This window comes from Polypterus senegalus, chromosome 1 (genome assembly GCF_016835505.1).
Source record: "Polypterus senegalus isolate Bchr_013 chromosome 1, ASM1683550v1, whole genome shotgun sequence".
Classification (NCBI taxonomy): Eukaryota; Metazoa; Chordata; class Cladistia; order Polypteriformes; family Polypteridae; genus Polypterus; species Polypterus senegalus.
In genome coordinates this window covers 84258963-84278709 of record NC_053154.1, presented here as the reverse complement: position 1 = coordinate 84278709, position 19747 = coordinate 84258963, and the positions used below count along the sequence as shown (strand labels likewise).

General features: G+C 42.1%; 1 protein-coding gene across 1 annotated transcript in view; it reads right to left on the bottom strand.

Annotated features, from left to right (window-relative positions):
* rab11al (RAB11a, member RAS oncogene family, like) overlaps window positions 1-19747 on the bottom strand; it is a 75714-nt gene that overhangs the window by 10805 nt on the left and 45162 nt on the right. Inside the window, exons 3-4 of the mRNA XM_039752559.1 lie at window positions 17130-17323; window positions 6910-6990 (exon numbers count right to left, since the gene is read on the bottom strand). Coding sequence (XP_039608493.1) covers window positions 6910-6990; window positions 17130-17323 — 275 coding nt within the window. The remainder of the gene's footprint in view (window positions 1-6909; window positions 6991-17129; window positions 17324-19747) is intronic.

The window sequence follows — 19747 nt, the reverse complement described above, 5'->3', positions numbered from 1 at the left end:
TCAACAGACAGCGACAATGAGAACACTGAAGAAGAAGATGCTCACGAACAACTGATCACTAATTAAGTAAAATGTAATTTATTGAAATAAGAATAATGCATATTAAACATGTCAGATGTAGCCAACTGGCTAATTTTTATCTGTTATCCCATGTCAGGTGTTTATGTTCTTTGGAGAGCAGCCCATCTCGAAGATAGAAAATCCTGTCTTGGTGGAAGGCGAATGAGGCAAAGTATCCCACTCTTGCCTTATTGGCAAAATCATTATTGTGTATTTCTGTTACCTTTACTCCTTCTGAGCATTTCTTCTCAGCAGCTGGGAATATTGTCTCAAGAGAGCCTGCCTCACACCAGAGCATGTCGAAATGCTCACAATCCCTGTACTGCAATCAGAAATATATGAACTGAACCTTTTATAAACTGTACATTGTTTTATTTTATTTGAATTGAAGCTTTATTTAAAGTTTTGGGACTTTAATACACACCAGTGGCCATTTTTGGTTAAGTTAAAAGCACGTTTTTTGTTTAAAGACTACGTACACTTTAGTTTGTATTGTTTAATGTATTTCTTTTTTATTGTGATGGTCACACTAATAAAAACATCGGATTATTTTCAAAATTCATATGTTTCACTGGTGGTTGTTTTAATTTGATTATTAATTTTAATTGTGTTAAGGCAGAGACATCAGGGTGACATTCACAGGTGAACAGACGTGAGCAGATGAGGCAAGACATGCACTGAAGCCCAGAACAGGATGTGAAACCACAGGTCACAGGCATCAAAATAGTCAGGCATAAAATGATGACTAATAGAAAGAAAAAAAAATTCAACGATTAGTCAACCACTAAAATAATCATTAGTTGCAGCCCTACTGCTGCTGCTATTTCTTCTTTTCTTGGTGGTATTATGTTGAAATCAAAGTCTTCTTCTGCTTCTATTATTTCCATATCCATCTGGTGGAGGTCTGTTTCATACTTTTATTCTCTTTAAATACCTAATAAATGTTCCATCCATTGGATTTCTTGTTCTTCTGTTAGAAGGCTTCCTTGTTTGTCTTCAGCAGATACTACTGTTGTTCTACCCCTGCCGCACACATCTTTTGTGATCTTGTAGACCTCTCCCTTGCTAGCTGCCTCTTCAGCTAACACTGCAAAACCATCCATGAAAGCTCATTTGTCTGCCCTCACCATTCTCTTCACAGTTCTGTTGGATTCTCTATATTGCTGTACTAGCCTTTCCTTGAGTCCGTCTGTCTGACAGGATGTCATTCAGCTTCTTTAAGTCTACGTCCTCTGTCAGTGGCTGACCATGTCCCTTCTGCTATCCATTCCTTTCTTCTCCCATTCTGTCTATACTGTAAGGATTCCTTACTGCTCTTAGTGTACAGCGGGGCCACATTCTTCCACTTCTGATCAATTCTTCTTCATTCTCACACTCCATATTTTGTAATGTCTGGTATTGGTTTTTGATTTGAGTAACAAAAGCTTTCTTGGCTTCACTGTTCTTTAGCAGGTCCACACTGAAACGTTTCTGTGAGTTGGTTTTAATGTTGCCCCCATAATTAAGTTGTTCAAGGTACAGAATACAATGAGCCTTTGTCCATTCTCATTCCAGACTCCACATTCGTGCTTCCCCATGACTCTCTCATTATGTGTTATGTATACCCACTTTTGCATTCATGTCTCCCATGATGATAACATCAGGACATGGTGTGTTCTCTATTTCTGCCTGAAGCTGGTCATAAAATGTGTCTTTTCCCCTTCATTTTCGTTAGTTGGTGCACAACATTGTATGATGAACATGTTGACCGGTTTTCCTTTCAGCCTTGCCAAGATCAGTCTACCGTTGACTGCTCTCCAACTTATCAGTGTTTTCTATACCAAACCCCGATGATAGCTACTCTCCCCACCCAATCCAGTCCATCTATATTTGTTGATTCCGAGAATTTGCAGGTTGCAACGTTGCATATCTATGGAAATTGGTGCTAGTTTACCTGGTTTGAACATGGTGCGTATATTCCAGAAGCCTAACCTTATTTTGGTTTGAGCTGCGTTCAGGGCTTCCCTTTTCATGCTAGTGGCTTATTTGCAGTATTCCCCACTTGCAGGCATATGAGCCCCTGCAGATGACTCAGTTCCTTTTTACACCCATGCGGAATGGTCTTCCTATTTGTTGCGGTTTCTGTAACATAATTGTATTTTCCCCCCCCTTACAAGTCTGGGTTATTGGTCGCAAAGCTCAACCCCCAATAACCAGGGGGACCAGTGGATTGCACTTACTATGGCCTCTACCCTTAGACCTGAGGCTTGGGTGGTCCTCCTTCCAAGAGCACATCATTCCCACCAGCACAGCTCTTTAGGTCTTTGAGGCAACGTGGCAATTTAGCTGGGTGCATTTTTAATACAGTATTTATTTATTGGTAGAGAAGTACGGTCTAATGCACACCTCTCCACCAGCCAAGTGTAGCAGTCTACCATGAGTGCTCAGATTAGTAGGCTAGTCTGTGCAACAGCCACCAAACCAATGTATTCTGTACATTATGCTTAACTTCAGAAAGGCAGTTGTTCAAAGTATCTTCTGTAACATATTATAAATTTGTCATGCAAATGATATAACAGTTGAAGATAAGGTATTGTACTGGAGACTTTTTTCCAATTTTTACAAAAAAGGGCAGATGCATATTTATGCAGCTCATTCAGTTTTTACACGTTTGTGATTCGCCAACACATATTGCAGACAACTGCGATCAGATGCAATCTTTTTTTTTTAAATGCAAAGAATGCACACAAAAGGTAAAGTCGCATATAGTCTAAGACTTATGTTTTATTATCTGTGGCTATCTGCTTTTGAAATGGAAGAGTAAGTTTACTATTGTGCAAAGAAAAGTGAAGAGCACTGAATGTTTGCTCACTATGGTGAAGTAGATACTAGTTAAGCTTAGAAAACAATCTTCACACTGGCATTGTATACCATTGTACACAATTTATGTATTTATTCTCTAAGACCAAATAGGCTTACCTTTTTTATTAAAATCAGGCGTTTTCTAAACATCATTTAAACCTTCACTTTGGGGGAAATCACACCATTTGTGTGTGCACCGGATCCTTTGAACTTTGACAAGCTGTCACTCAAAATGCGGACATCTGATCAGCATCACTTCGGATTAAGTTATCGGGCCCCATTAATTTGCCAATCAGATCTGCCATACGATTAATTGGTTGGACTCTACTAGAAACAGACAGAATATGCACTTCCTCAAAAAATGAGCATGCACAAAAAAAAAAAAAAACAGCCTTTATGAAATTATTACTTTCCTTGTAGGCAAACTAAAGCCAAAAGTATTTTGCAGACAGAATACACATTACTCCAGCAGTGGTCACCTATCCCCCCACACCTATTTTTTGTAAATTTAAAATGGGATATATGATCTATATTTAGATCCTTTACTGTACTTTAATGTTACAAGCTTAAGCTTCACTTTATAATTCTCACACACAAAAATATACAGAAATCATTCTCAATATTGCTCAGTGAAACTTCCAATTTTAAAAAAGAACTTAAAATGACTTAATGTTTACTAATCACAACCACATTTTTGAAAAGGCTAAATAGTAAAATCAGGTATACTAATACATATTAAATGGAGGAAATGAGAAACGAACACACACACACAAATTGAATACTACTGCTAAGAACCTACACTATAAAAGATTATAAAGCAACAGTAGGTCTACTGAGAGCAGTGCCAATTGACAACAAGTAATAGAAAATATTTTGGATATTAACTTCCTTTGGCCATGGTTTCACTGATAAGATTGCAGTTGTTAACAGCAATGTGTTGTCAACAGTGTAAGCTTCAATTTAAGATGGTCCAAAATTCACTAAAAAGGGCTGTAATTAACAACCTCCTATAAAAAGTGGAAAACATTACGTAAAATATAAAAACAAAAGATACAATTGTTTCATACACACACACACACACACACACACACACAAATCTGAAGGAGGAACTTCAGCACTGATCAAATGAGAAACTCTGGTTACTGAGGCCACCTAGTGGCAAAAAAATAAACTTTGCTCTGTACTGCAGAAGCAATTAAGAGTTTGCAAGCCCTTCATGCTACTTGACATACAACTGCTTGATATTTTGAAAGTTATACATGCTGCAGATTCAGGTCAATGTTATCATCAAAATGCTCAGTTTTAAATCATCAAAAAATGCAATTCTTTTTATCAAGCTACAGCAGTAGAGTGTTGTACCGTGTTAGCCATAGATTGATACAGGTGAAAGTAGGGTGAAATGACACCTTTTATTGGCTAACTAAATAGATTACAAATGCAAGCTTTCAAGGCTGCTCAGGCCCCTTGATCAGGCAAGCTGTAACCTATATTTATCAAGCTACAGAATGAGTGCGAATGAGATTACTTGCATAATTGAATATGGTTTGTAATGGACATTGTTTGCCTAGTGTTGGTTTCTGGTTTTTGGCCAAGGCTTGCAGGATAGGCAATGACGGAGACAAACAGCGCAAGTTTTCTTGTTGCAATGGGCGCGCTAACTTTGTGGGAGGAAAGGAGGTATGAACTTGATATGGTACCAAGTTAAATGTGCCAGTATATATGTAGTTCTAGCTGGAGTTTTCATGCACAGGACAGGACCTACCTTTAGCAGTGCTGTCGTAACAAAAAGGCAGCTAAAAAAGGGACCAATACAACTTCTAAAGGATAACAGACAATAGAATTTGAAAATTGTAAATATTCTAAATAAAATATTCATAATATTGCTCTATCACAAGGTTAACAATACTTTTAGTTAATATGCTAACAAATTAATGCCAGTACTTTAAGTGAAGTAAACTCTACCATCCTGTCAAAGAGTTCCATGCAAAAAGTTTGGACACCACCATAAAAATGTAAAAAATAGCAAACAACTTTGACTTTGACAGCAAAAAAAAAAAAATGAACAAGGCAAACAGACAATACCTTTGTTAACTAACAATTGGGTGGTAGAAATATAATTCAGTATCGCATACATGTATGGAAGCATAAGATATACACCCACACACAACACTTTTGATGGGATGGCTTTGGTCATTTCATCAGTGATTCAAGGTTAAGCTGCAGTAATGCCACCTTAAACTGAATTAAACGGTCTCAAAATAAATGAGCATATAAAGTGTTTAGCAGGGGATGGTCTTTGGTGTCATACAATGTCTCAACTGCATCCATCTGTCAAGTCTGTCTTTTCTGTAATTCACGCAGAATGATTCTATGTTGTTATGGCTGACTATCCATGGTGCTTACATGATTAGCAGAACATTTCTGAATAAAGAAATAAGTGGAAATAGTTTTACTTTTCTTCAGTTCTGAAGTTAATTATAGCTAACCAAATAAAGTTATTTAATCTCTTAAGAGAAATGTTAAAGCAACTTAATGTTATTTTTATAAGGCTATTCATAAAATATTTGTAGAACATTCAATCAAGTAAAATAGTTAAATATACCAGCTTGTATGATAAATAGCCAATGTTTATACTTTTGTCTTCCAGCCAAAATGGATCAGACCTCAAAGCTGGTTTCTCCGCTGCTAATTTCTAAAAGTTTTATTTTTGGTTTGTTTGAGCTCCTGTTGACATTTAGCTTATTTGTTTCTCAATCAGTTGTTCCCTTATTATGAGAGGACCTCATTCTTAAGTAAAAAAAAAAATTTGACATTTATGTCAGGTGTCATACAATTATGATTCTGCAGTATGTTAATTTATTCTTCTATTATGACAGATCATGGATGTTCTTTGATAATAATCAGTATACTACAGTGCTTTTTGAAATTTTATTTATCTGGACTCAAGACTCACAAAAACTACTCAACCACAGAAAGCATGACATTTTTAAAGAAAAAAAAACCACCACACAGAATGTAATATCTACCTTTGATTTAACAGACAGGTAAATAAGGATATGGCTACTCTTCAGTAACGTATAATATTTTTCTCCCCAATTTACCTTCCTTGTGTCAGGATATGAAAAACATACAGATAAAGCATTCATTTTGTGCAATATTTATGGGGTCAATTCTGTTCAGTGGCGAACACCACGGTTTTCTCTGCATCAAATATGTAAATGCGTTTACTTCACTAATTGAATATAAAAACATCCAAAAAACCAACAGCAGCATTGATTAAATTTATATGCTTCAATATGTAATTACAAGAATTGCTGTTTTTAAAATGTATTCTCTAGAAAATAATGGTCATTCTGCCACTGAGAGTCATTGCCAGCATAACAGAAAGGAACTAATCGGATTAATTTAAAACAGATATTTGCATGAGGTAAAGCCCTCATTTCAAGCACACAGTCCAGTTAGCTAAAGCATATCTGAATAACATCAATCAGGAGACAGAAACCAAACCTGATCGGCCTACCAATCCAAAAGGGGCAAACTCGCACATACAGAATTATTCAAAATTAACCAAACTTACAGCAAACACATAGTCCAATATATTATTTGTTTCAAATATGGAGGGGGGGGGACGGATCTTATATTTACTAACCTTATTTCCCTAATTTATTAGTTTACAAGATACCAGTACAGTTCAATACAGAATTGACAAGCTAAGAATAAAAACCTAAACAACCACCACCATTACTTCTACTAACATTACATTTCAGTACACTTGCATGAAAAAAAATGTTATGTGATTAACTTGACTTGGTGAAGACCACCGAATTATTAAAATTATATACTCTCAAACTCTAAAACACAAAACGTCATCCCTCTATTTTTTGAACTTACAGTGAAAAAAAAAAAAAAAGGCATAACATCTAACAACATATTTAGTTTTGAAAATGTATTAATAAAATTCTAGAAATGTGGTCAGAAAATGAATCATGTATCATTTCAACTACCTACCTGTTAAAATTGTCTGAAAGGCCAGTTCAACATTTGAAGAGTCCAGTGCAGAGGTTTCAATAAAGGATAGTCCATTTTTTTCTGAAACAGAGCATTGGTTAATTGATACACATTTACTTGAAATCACTATCAATAACAAAGCTGCAGCCATTTAACACAGTATCATTATTGTAAAGTAACCTTTAACCAGTTCTTAAATTAAATGTATATTGCAGAACCATGGAAATATTCAGTAAACACACTTTTTATAATATGGTTTCATTTATGCACTTTCAATGTTTACCATTAAAAAGTTATTATAAAAAGCAGAAACATACTTACTGTACCATAAAGCTTAAGTTTTAACATAATGCTACCAAAATACAGCACACTAAATATTTTTGTTTTGCAGAAAAATACAAAGTGTATGAACCATGAAAACAGGAAAAAGACATTACAGCATATTATTTTGGTTTGTACACTTTGCTTAAAGAACAGCTCTCTGGATACTACAACTGTATTTAAAATGTGTTTTAAGAAATATACAGGGATGAAACATTCAGCTTATATAGTGGAGAATTCTATTAAAAGGTCTCTCAGTCCGATTCAATTGGTAGATACTTGGGAGTCAATTAAGACTGTTAAACTACTAATCCTAAGATTTCATTGGTCCTGGACAGTGGTGGAAGTTAGACAGTGTATGCCCAATGGCACAGTTCTAAATCTGTTCAGGAAACCTGTTGCGGAGTTGTGTAATCAATCACAGATTATAATTGATTACTTAATGGATGGTCCTTTGACAATCCAGAGACTGCGACGAATACTGGAGCAGACCAAAGACAAATATTTGTCAGAAAGGCAAACAGAATCATGGTACTGACTTAATTAAAAAGGGCGAATGAAGTTCAGTTAAGCAGCAGTATATCAAGAATGAAATAGTTAAAATACAACAAAGCACTACATTAAATTAGAAATGTGTCACTGCTAACCAAGGCTATTTAAGGGAAGTACAGATATGATTTGGGCCAGTTAATTTTATACTCTGACACGGCCTCAAATGAAAGCAGGAATTCATGTTAAGTGTTTGAATAAATTTATTAAAGAAGATAGCATGACACCCTGTTCCAGTCCCAAAAAAAGTCAGCCACTTCCATATTTTTTACTAGCAGATTGGAGTGCATTTTAAATCAGCTGTTTTGTGTACTGTCTTGGGGGTGGGAACAAAAACAAACACACACACACTGCATGAACCATTTTTCCTGGAAGTACTTGCTACTTTAAGAGGATAATAAGTCAGTGATCTTACAATTTCATATTACCTCCGTTAGCCTGTCCAGTACAGACTTCCATATCATCCATCCTCTTCCACTTACCCGAGGTCAGGATGTGGGGGCAGCAGCTTGAGCAGAGATACCCTGACTTCCCTCTCCTCGGCCACTTCTTCTAGCTGTCCCGGGAGAATCCCCGAGGCATTCCCAGGCCAGCCGGGAGACATAGTCCCTACAGCATGTCCTGGGTCTTCCTCCCGGTTGGACGTGCCCGGAACACCTAACCAGGGAGGCATCCTGATCAGAAGCCCGAGCCACCTCATCTGACTCCTCTTGCGCAGGAGCAGCAGCTCTACTCTGAGCCCCTCCCAGATAACTGAGCTTCTCACCCTATCTTGAAGGGAAAGCCCAGACACCCTGCGGAGGAAACTCATTTCAGCCGCTTGATTCGAGATATCGTTCTTTCGGTCACTACCCCATAGCTCATGGCCATAGGCGAGGATAGGAACAGATAGACAGGTAAATTGAGAGCTTAGCCTTATGGCTCAGATCCTTTTTCCACCACACAGAACGATGGAGAGCCTGCATCACTGCGGAAGCTGCACCGATCCGCCTGTCGATCTCATGCTCCATTCTTCCCTCACTCGTGAACAAGACTCTGAGATACTTGAACTCCTCCACTTGGGGCAGGATCTCGCCTCCAACCCTCTCGGATTTGGAGGTGCCGATTCCAATCCCAGCTGCTTCACACTCAGCTGCGAACCGATGAGAGAGCTGAAGATCACGGCCTGATGAAGCAAACAGGACATCATCATCATCTGCAAAAAGCAGTGACCCAATCCTGAGTCCACCAAACCGGACCCCCTCAACACCCTGGTTGCGCCTAGAAATTCTGTCCATAAAAGTTATGAACAGAATCAGTGACAAAGGGCAGCTCTGGCGGAGTCCAACTCTCACTGGAAATGGGTTCGACTTACTGCCGGCAATGCAGACCAAGCTCCGACACCGGTTGTACAGGGACCAAACAGCTCTTATCAGGGGGTCCGGTACCCATATTCCCGGGGCACCCCTCACAGGATTCCTCGAGGGACATGGTCGAACGCCTTTTCCAAGTCCACAAAACACATGTAGACTGGTTAGTCCTTCCATAGATTAACTTTTACAAATTAAAACCCATCTTTGGATGGCAACATGTTAAATGGAAAAGATCAATTCCTCACAATTACTGCATGTGGTGTTTATAATAACCCAACATCAATTCATCGGTCATACAGATGACAAATTTATAATCATCACTTGTTAATTTTTCATAAAAGTAGTTTTAATTTTTAAAAACTGGACGGTTTGTTAAAAAGTTAATGCACAAGGTTAGGACAGAAAGTGTAGAAGACTGAAAAATGTACTGCTTATTTTTATGAGAAAATGACATAGCATGTGTCACAAAACGAGACAAAGACAGAAAAAGGTTTGGGGCAGCCACCCATGTAATTAGGTATCCTGGCTGCAAAGTCGTTTTTTTTCAAATACCAGCACAGAAGTGCTTACAACAGAGTCCAAAACAAGACTGTCAGAGAAGGGAAAAGGGAAGGCTTTTAAAGGGGGAGGCAGGAAGTGAGGTCATAAGGATTGGGCACGTGTTCATCTTTCATTGGTTTAGTCCCGGATGTGACATCAGGGGGGCGGGAGCTGGCAAGGTCTGTCTCCATTGGCTCGGTCCCAGAAGTGACGTCCAGAGAGACAGGTGGAACCTCCCGGGTTAGGTCTACAGGGAAGTGAGAAAGAGAGTTAGTGCACTCTGCCACATCCCGGTATGGCTCAGAACTGCCTTCACTCGAGCCCTTTAGCTGCCTCCCATGCGCGCGTGTGTGACAAGGCCCCCTCAGCCCAGACCCGTCGGGTCGGGCGACCCTAACCGAGAGGTCGTGAACCCGAGAGAGCATCAGCGTTGGCATGGAGAGCACCCGGCGATGAACGAGCGAAACTTGTACGGCTGCAGGTCAAGAAACCACCGGGTGACCCGCGGATTCGACTCCTTGTGCAGGGCCATCCACTGTAGAGGTGCATGGTCCGTGACAAGGGTGAACTCACGGCCCAACAGGTAGTACCTCAGCTGAGTGATCGCCCATTTAAATCGCCAGAGCCTCCCTCTCCACCGCGCATACCTGGTCTCCCGGTCCAACAGTTTCCGCTCAGGAACATGACGGGTGTTCACACCATCGACACTTTGGCTCAGCACGGCTCCCAGGCCTGTGTCCGGCGTCCGCCTGGAGGATGAAAGGCAAAGAAAAGTTAGGTGCCATCAAAATAGGTGCGGACGTAAGGGCCTTCTTCAAGTCACCAAATGCAGTCTGTTTTGCAGTCCATACCACAATGTTCGGGCCCTCTTCTTTGTTAAATCAGTCAAGGGCGCCGCTTTCTCCGAAAACCGGGGTACAAACCGGCGGTAGTACCCGGCTAACCCGAGAAAGGCTTGGACCTGCCGCTTGGTTCGCGGACGGGGCCATTTCAGAATGGCATCAATTTTGGAGCACTGTGGCCTTACGGTACCCACCCACCAGGTAGCCTAAATATTTGGCCTCGCTTAATCCAAAGAAACATTTCTTGGGATTAATCCGAGCCCGCCTCACCAAGTGTCCGTAATACCGCTTGGACATGCTGTAGGTGTTCCTTCCATGTGCTGGAATAGATGACCACGTCATCTAGGTAGGCAGCACTGTATGAGTTATGAGGCCGAAGCACTCTGTCCACCAGACGCTGAAAGGTAGCTGGAGCCCCGTAACCCAAATGGAAGGACACGATACTGCCAGTGTCCGCTAGGGGTACTAAACGCGTTTTTCCTTCGGAGTCCGTTAAAGGAACCTGCCAGTACCCTTTGTCATGTCAAGTGTGGTCAGGTATTGAGCCTGTCCAAGCCTCTCGAGGAGGTCGCCCACGCGTGGCATTGGATAGGCATCAAATTGGGAGACTTGGTTAAGCCGACGGAAGTCATTGCAGAACCTCCAACTCCGCCAGGCTTACCGACGAGCACAATGGGGCTGGACCAGGGACTATAACTTTCCTCAATCACACCTAGTTCCAGCATGCGCTTGATCTCAAGCTCCACTTCAGCCTTTTTTGCCTCGGGAAGACGGTACGGGCGTTCTCGGACAACAACCCCGGGCTCTGTCACAATGTTGTGCTCAATCAGAGAGGTCCTTCCGGGGTGTTCACTGACTACCTCTCGAACGGTCCGGATAACTGTTTCCAGCTCCTGCCGCTGCCTGGGTCTCAAGTCTGTGCCAAAGTTAAGGTCGTGTGTGTGGCGAAGAGTGAGCGGGCTGGCCGGAGGAGGGATCGGGTCCCTGTCCTTCCACGGTTTCAGCAGGTTCACATGATAAACCCGCTCCTTTGGCCGACGATTGGGTTGACTCACCAAATAGTCGACCAGTCCCTTCCTCTCCTTAACTTCAGAGGGGCCCTGCCAGTGGGCAAGCAACTTAAGAGTGGGAGGTAGGCACTAGGACCATGACCCGATCTCCCGGGTGGAACTCCCGAAGAGACGTGCCGCGGTTGTAGTACCGGGCCTGTGCTGCTTGAGCCTCCTCCATGTGACTTTTAAGGACAGGCCAAATCTTTCCAAATCTATCGCAGAACTGCGATATACTCCAGTATGTTAGTGGTGGGAAGAGCCTCTTCTTCCCAGCCTTCTTTCAAAATATCCAATATGCCCCGAGGTTGTCGCCCATACAGTAGTTCAAAGGGGGAGAACCCCGTGGAGGCTTGTGGGACTTCCCGATAGGCAAAAAGGACGAGGGGGAGGAGCTGATCCCAGTTCCTTCCATCCTCGCTGACCACCTTACGCAGCATTTGCTTGAGAGTTTGATTAAACCTCTCTACTAATCCGCCGGTTTGAGGATGATACACCGAGGTTTTAAATGCTTTATTTTCAGTAATCTGGCAGTCTCCTTGAACGCTCCGAGGTGAAGGGGTCCCCTGGTCTGTCAAGACTTCTTTGGGGATCCCCACGCCAATACCCTAGTAATTCCCGCGCGATGGCTTTAGAGGTAGCTGCGCAACGGAACAGCTTCGGGTATCGTGTAGCATAATCCACGAGGACTAAAATGTACTTGTGTCCTCGGCTGAGGGCTCTAGAGGTCCCACCAGGTCGACCGCGATTCTGTGGAAGGGAACGGCAATCAATGGAATAGGAACAAGAGGAGCACGGTCCCTCCTAGGAATCTGTCGCAGTTGACACTCCGGGCAGGAAGCGCCAGCGGCGAACCTCCTCATTAATTCCTGGCCAGTAAAACCGGGCTTGATCCGCTCCAGAGTTTTTTGGGTGCCCAGGTGGCCACCTAGGAGGTGGGCGTGTGCTAGCTCGCAGACCTGCCGCCGGAAGGTACGCGGCACTAGCAGCAGCCTCGCCTCCTGCCCGTCATGCATTGCTACACGGTAAAGGAGGTCATTATCTAGCACAAAGTAGGGGCCCTGTGGCATCGACTGACTAGTGCGCTGGCCATTGACAAGGACCACTGCATTTTTTACAAACTTCAGGGAGTCGTCATTCCATTGCTCCCTTTGAAAGAAGCCGCGTCTTTTAAATTGAAACCGCAACACGGAGAGAGGGTCAGCGCCGACCTCAATGGGCGTGGTTTCCTCCGCCCGCTGGGCGTTGGTGGATGACGTGTCAGCCTGCGACGCCCGGAGTTGCCACGCCAGCCAGGACGGCTGCTTCCTCTCTCTGCCGGCTGATTACACGGCGTGGAGGCAGCTTGAGACGGTTCATCTCCGTCCATAACGAGGCCCAACTTAACCCCGGGAGTGGTATGTGTCTCACCGCTTTTAATTCAGACCAGTCCCCCTAGTATCACCGGGTGTGGAGGATCAGGAAGGATTGCCACGGTTACTTTCTGACTGATCCTCCGTAGCTAATGACACAAGCGGCGGTCCTGTACCAGCGGGTTTCCCGTGGACACAGGTTATACTGGTCTTGAATTTTAGCCATTGTCGCGGTAGCACAAAGCGGCGGGCAACAATGGAAATGTTGCTGCCGGAATCGAGCAGAGCGGAAGTTTTAACCCGCTAACGATCACCACGCCTGTATGCGGGACCGCCAACGGGTTTGTCAGAGCACACCAAGCCCTCCTCCCCCTCCACCTGCATTCCTCCTCGCCTCCAAGCGGTTTGCGTGCCCGCGGCGCCGCGGACACCGATACAAGCTCCGGGCTGTACAGGGAGGGGCTAGGTCTTGGGACGTACCCCGGCTGAGTTTGACAGAAGGACGGTTCTGCTCTCCCAGAGTGTGAAGCCGCCCTCTGTGTTTCCAGAAGCTCTATGAGCCCTGACATGTTCAGAACTGCACGCCCCAGACCGCTGGGTGAAGCCCTGGGGAAGTGCTTTCAGGAGCAGATAGCAAGCTACCTGCTCAATGACCTGGTAGGGCTTGTTTTCCAAGGGCCGTAGCCACTGCCATACTTTTGCCCATAAGGACCAGGCTTGTTTACTGGTCGGCCTCTCAGGGTCCCACCTCCACTTTGTTATTTTACTCCCCTGCCAGTCTGGGGCACCCCTGGGTGGTAAATGGGGCTGTGGTTTCACTGGGGGGCAGGCACTCTCCCCCAAGAGAGCATACTGAGTCCCTCTCGTCTCCCTCCAGGGCAGCCCAATTCGGTGAGCCCCACCCGCACACTCCCTAGCCTCTCTAGATGACCTAGTTCTGTGTGCTGGGAGCGGAGCCCGCACCGGGTCTCGCCGAACCACGGGGCACCCTCCCCGCCTGAATACTCGGCCCCGGTACGCTCCCACCTGGGTGTTTTGCAGGTCCTGTCCCCTTCTCTTCTGGGACTTCTCCATCCTGCCGACTACGCCACTGTCACAAAACGAGACAAAGACAGAAAAAGGTTTGGGGCAGCCACCCATGTAATTTGGTATCCTGGCTGCAAAGTCGCTTTTTTTCCAAATACAGCACAGAAGTGCTTACAACAGAGTCCAAAACAAGACTGTCAGAGAAGGGAAAAGGGAAGGCTTTTAAAGGGGGAGGCAGGAAGTGAGGTCATAAGGATTGGGCACTCGTTCATCTTTCATTGGATTAGTCCCAGATGTGACATCAAGGGGGCGGGAGCTGGCAAGGTCTGTCTCCATTGGCTCGGTCCCCGAAGTGACGTCCAGAGAGACAGGTGGAACCTCCCGGGTTAGGTCTACAGGAAGTGAGAAAGAGAGTTAGTGCACTCTGCCACATCCTGGTATGGCTCAGAACTGCCTTCACTCGAGCCCTTTAGCTGCCTCCCATGCGCGCGTGTGTGACACATGTAACATGGACTTTGTTCTTTTAGCATACACTTAAGTCAGCATATCCCATAACATTTACATGTTGAAGTAGCTGCATGTGATTTTTGTCTTTAGTTGTTGTGTCAATCAAGCTGCAACTCCAAATGCATTTTGCAATCTGTTCTGCTTTTCTACAAAATTTCCTAAAAATTACACATCTAAGACAAAGACCGAATCGGAGTAAGCACTCTCCATACATGTCATAATATAATTAAGTCTGATGAAAGCCATGGCATTGTTTCATCCATGCAAAAATGTGTTTCCATGGCTCATTTTGAAAATCAGTTTTTATATATATACACTACTACTGGTAGCATGAGGCGATACCTGGACCCTACAGAGGTTGCACAGGTAGTCCAACTTCTCCAGGATGGCACATCAATACGTGTCATTGCCAGAAGGTTTGCTGTGTCTCCCTGCACAGTCTCAAGGGCATGGAGGAGATTCTAGGAGACAAGCAGTTACTCTAGGAGAGCTGGAGAGGGCCATAGAAGGTCCATAACCCATCAGCAGGACCAGTATCTGCTCCTTTGGGCAAGGAGGAACAGGATGAGCACTGCCAGAGCCCTACAAAATGACCTCCAGCAGGCCACTGGTGTGAATGTCTCTGACCAAACAACCAGAAAGACTTCATGAGGGTGACCCAAGGGCCCCATGTCCTCTAATGGGCCCTGAGCTCACTGCCCAGCAGCATGCAGCTCGATTGCCATTCGCCATAGAATACCAGAATTGGCAGATGCACCACTGGTGCCCTGTGCTTTTTACAGATGAGAGCAGGTTCACCCTGAGCACGTGACAGAAGTGAAAGGGTCTGGAGAAGCCATGGAGAACATTATGCTGCCTGTAACATCATTCAGCATGAGCAGTTTGGTGGTGGGTTAATGATTGTCTGGGGAGGCATATCCATGGAGGGTCACACAGACCGCTACAGGCTTGACAAAGTCACCTTGGCTGCCATTAGGTATCAGGATGAAATCCCTGGACCCATTGTCAGACCCTATGCTGGTACAGGGGCTCCTGGTGCACGACAATTCCTGGCCTCATGTGGTGAGAGTATGCAGGCAGTTCCTGGAGGATGAAGGAATTGATACCATTGACTGGCCACCACACTTTCCTGACCTAAATCCAATAGAACACCTCTGGGACATTATGTTTTGGTCCATCCAATGCCACCAGGTTGCACCTCAGACTGTCCAGGAGCTCAGTAATGCCCTGGTCCAGATCTGGGAGGAGATCCCCCACAACACCATCTGTTATCTCATTAGAAGCATGCACCGATGTTGTCAGGCATGTATACAAGAACACAGGGACCATACAAAGTGCTGTGTACAATTTTGAGTTGCTCCAATTAAAATTTGGCAAAATAGACTAGCCTGCCACAACATTTTTTCACTCTGATTTTTGGGGCGTCTTTGAATTCAGGGCTCTGTAGGTTGATCATTTTCATTACCATCAAACGATGTGGCATCCTTTCGTTCCTAACACATTACCCAGTCTATATCAGTATAGATATGCAGGAGGATTTCTTTTTCCCATTGAGATCGGATGTGTTTTCAAAGTGTTCCTTTAATTTTTTTGAGCAGTTTATATACACACACACTATATTATATATATATACATATATATATATATATAATGGTGTTATACCATTAAGCAACTCATTAAGCATGATGCAAAACTGCAATCCTGCCCTATCCTTACTATTTGCAGCATGATCAGCTTCTACATGAACTGTAGAAACCGTATACCACAGCACAGTCCTTGTTACATGCCCAGTAGCTCCAATCTTTTACACACAGATAAAATGTAGCTCCTCTTCTAAACCAAAGCTACGTTAATATCACTTAGGGGAGCTGCACCTTTCCTATGTAATTATTTCATAAACGCTGCTCTTTAGAATGATAAATCTGCAGATAACAGTTTAGTTAACTCAAACCTATACATGCTTACCTAATTGCTCTTACATTCATTTCCAAGGAAATGGTTTTTGTACTTTTATGTTTAACGTACATAAGCAGAAGGAGAAGTGTCATGCTGTATGAGCCACTTCTTTTTTTGGTGGTACTGTACTGGATATCTGGGCAGCTGTCAGACGAGTAAAAAAAAAAGAGGGAAATCCACAAACTATACAAGCAGATGTAACCGCTGTCAAGTTAAAACTGAAACAGTACACTAATTTGTAGTTAAAGTCACACAGGATGTTTCTCTGTAATGATACAGTAGATTAGTTTCCAGTTTAACCAATGCATTCCAATGGGAGATTTGGAAATTTCAAAACCTTAGAGCATGCTCTATTGAGTATATCTCAACAAAAACTGAACTCTGTCAACAAATTTGGAAGAAAAATAAATCCACCAAATTTCAACAAAAATTAGTCCACTTGGATAGACATGCCTATTGCATTAGGTGCTTCTCACGATAGAAAACTAGAGAGAGAGATTGAGAGATTGAGAGATTGAGATAGACCAATAGATATAATCAATCTATCTATAGCATATACAGGGTTGGGTAGGTTATTATAACTGCAATTAACTTCAAGGTTCTTACACTGTAATGAATTTGTTTTTCAGAAACCAGTTAGAAAGAAGAGTCATCATGTTAAAGTTTTTTTGAAGGATGATGTATATAACTGACAAACCATCATCTCGTCCTTAGTTAGTAACTCACCTGCAAAAGCTTTCGCTTCATCAGTCGGCACTGCACGCAAGTGACGTAGGTCACTCTTGTTACCCACCAGCATTATGACTATATTGCTGTCAGCATGGTCTCGAAGCTCCTGCAGCCATCGCTCAGCATTCTCATATGTAAGATGCTTCGCAATGTCATACACTAACAATGCACCAACTGCACCTCGGTAGTATCTATATTGACAAATGGAAAAGAAAAAGCATTACAATTTCAAGGAAAGAAGAAAAAAAAAAAAAAAACATGCAAAGTAGCGTTGGGATACAAATTAGAATGCTTACATGGTGACCAGTAGGCTTGATTTTATATTCAACAAATTTGTCCCTTTTTAAAAACAAAGAGGTAATGTCTTTTATTGAAATAACCATGTGCACATATCACACAACATGCTAATCCAACATGTCATTACTCATTTAAAAACACATAGAAAGAATACAATGACAATTATGTCTAATTATATTCTTAAAGTAATACATTACTTTAGCTCATTTTAGTGTTTGTGGTGGATTTCTCTTTCTTCTTGGTTGTACACTAAAGCAGACATTCTGAAAGTTTTACCATCTAGAATCAAATCAGTTTGCAGTTGCTCACTGAAAATGATTAACACTCATGTTAAACATGGAAAATCTCTTAGGAGATGATAAAACTGATTTGTTAATTTACTAAAAGTTTATTTTCAATTGTATTAAATTCAGTAACAATCTGCTTTTAAATCCTCAACTCCTTGATTACTAGGCTTTTAAAATTAACCAGACCCAATAAACACATGTGGTTTGTTAAAATGTAGGCAATTCTCTACTCACATTACTCTCCAACAGAAGTAGTATTACTTTGTAGTAATGCACACTCAATTTTTTGTTGAGTTTTTAAAAATGTTATATAGGACACTAAGAAAATACTGAAGCTAAAATTCATTTCCAATATTTTTACATTTTCCAAAGAAAAAAGCATTACTGTCAGAGATAATGTAACAAGTGAAGCCACCGTGCACCATCTGAGCATAGACTGAACAGAGAAGGGCTACTCATCAGGCAAATTGCTAAAGGCCTATACTTAGGCTTCAAAACTACAAGGAAACACATTGAAACCATCAAAACTTCACAATTAAAATTTCCTCTTGTATATAGTATAACACAAAGGTTAGAACTGTTGTCTCATAACTTTGTAGGTATCTGTTCATGTATCAGCCCAGTCGCTTTCTCCCCTTATTCACACAGGATTGAGCAGCATACTCCAGTTTCATTTTATACTTCAAAGATATTACTTGCCAAGTGTGTGAAGATTCACTCTTTCTTGTCTAGGCCTTCAGAACTATGCCTATATTTAAATTTGGCTATTACTTTGCATTACAACAGACTTCATCGAACTTCATCAATAACAGCTACATCCACAAGGAGTTTAAGACTGTGACAATTTAATGCGATAGGACGAAGAAATATTTTGATGGTATTTCAGGCTGGCATGGGGGGTCAACCACACCCTCTGTTAGATTAGTAAAAAGCATGGACCCAGACAGTTTGTTCATTTTTCTGCATTTTAAGGCCACCTCTCTTGTTATACACTAAGAAGGAGTTCTGCTTTTCCAAAACAAATTAAAAACACATTGAATGTGAGGTACAAGATAAGCCATATCTCATTGAGCCTGTCAAGGCGCAATATATGATGCAATTCAAATCTCGGTATACTGCCACTATAGACACAGCCAGGTTGCTGGCAAGCTTTGCTGCCACATCTGTTACCTACTATAGTGCTGCCATTTAGTGAATAGGCAAAGAATAAAAAAAAAAAATAAAAACACAAAAAACAAGAAAACAGCTTGCAGAAAATAGTGCTATAAAATGATGCTTTGAAACAACTAGATTTGTTGCAAGATGAGTATTTTGATAAGGACAGTGGTCGAGATGATGACAATCCAACTGGGTGATGTGGAACCTGTAGGCTCTAACAGTGATGCTGATGGCTGCCCCAAAGCAGTTTATTCATCAGATATTGTCAGAGTAGTCCCGACTATCTGGACAGCTATATATGGACATTCTGTCACCCTCCAAATGCAAACAGCTACCAAAAGTGTAGTGTGCAACAAGCGTGGACAGCACAAAGAAATGTGTTCTATTCAGGGCACATATGCTATTAAGCCTGCACTCAAAGTGACGCCATGGTTCAAGTTCTCACATTCATATTCAGAATTTTAGTCATGATGCTGGTGGAAATAATTTAGTTTCAGTTATTTGACAGAGTTAATGTCGATAATAAAAACCGTTGCTTCCTAGTACATTTCTTTGGTTTTTTCATTTTTGATATCATATACACATAGACCTATGTTACAGCATGTCGGTAAGACATGGTCCAGCTGTGAAATGTTGTGCAATGTTTATGACAAATCTGTAAAGAAAACACAGCAAAGAAATGCCAGGGAAGGCTAAAAAGAGTTATACAAGAGTAAATTAATGGATAGAGATATTCAAAAATATCTTCCCATAAAATCGAGACCTTTAACTTTTTCCTTTATTTTTCAGCTGCCATGTTACATGAAAAAATCCAATAAAAAAATAAAAATAAAAAAAATATTGTCCAAGATGTAAAGTTACTTGCATTCACAT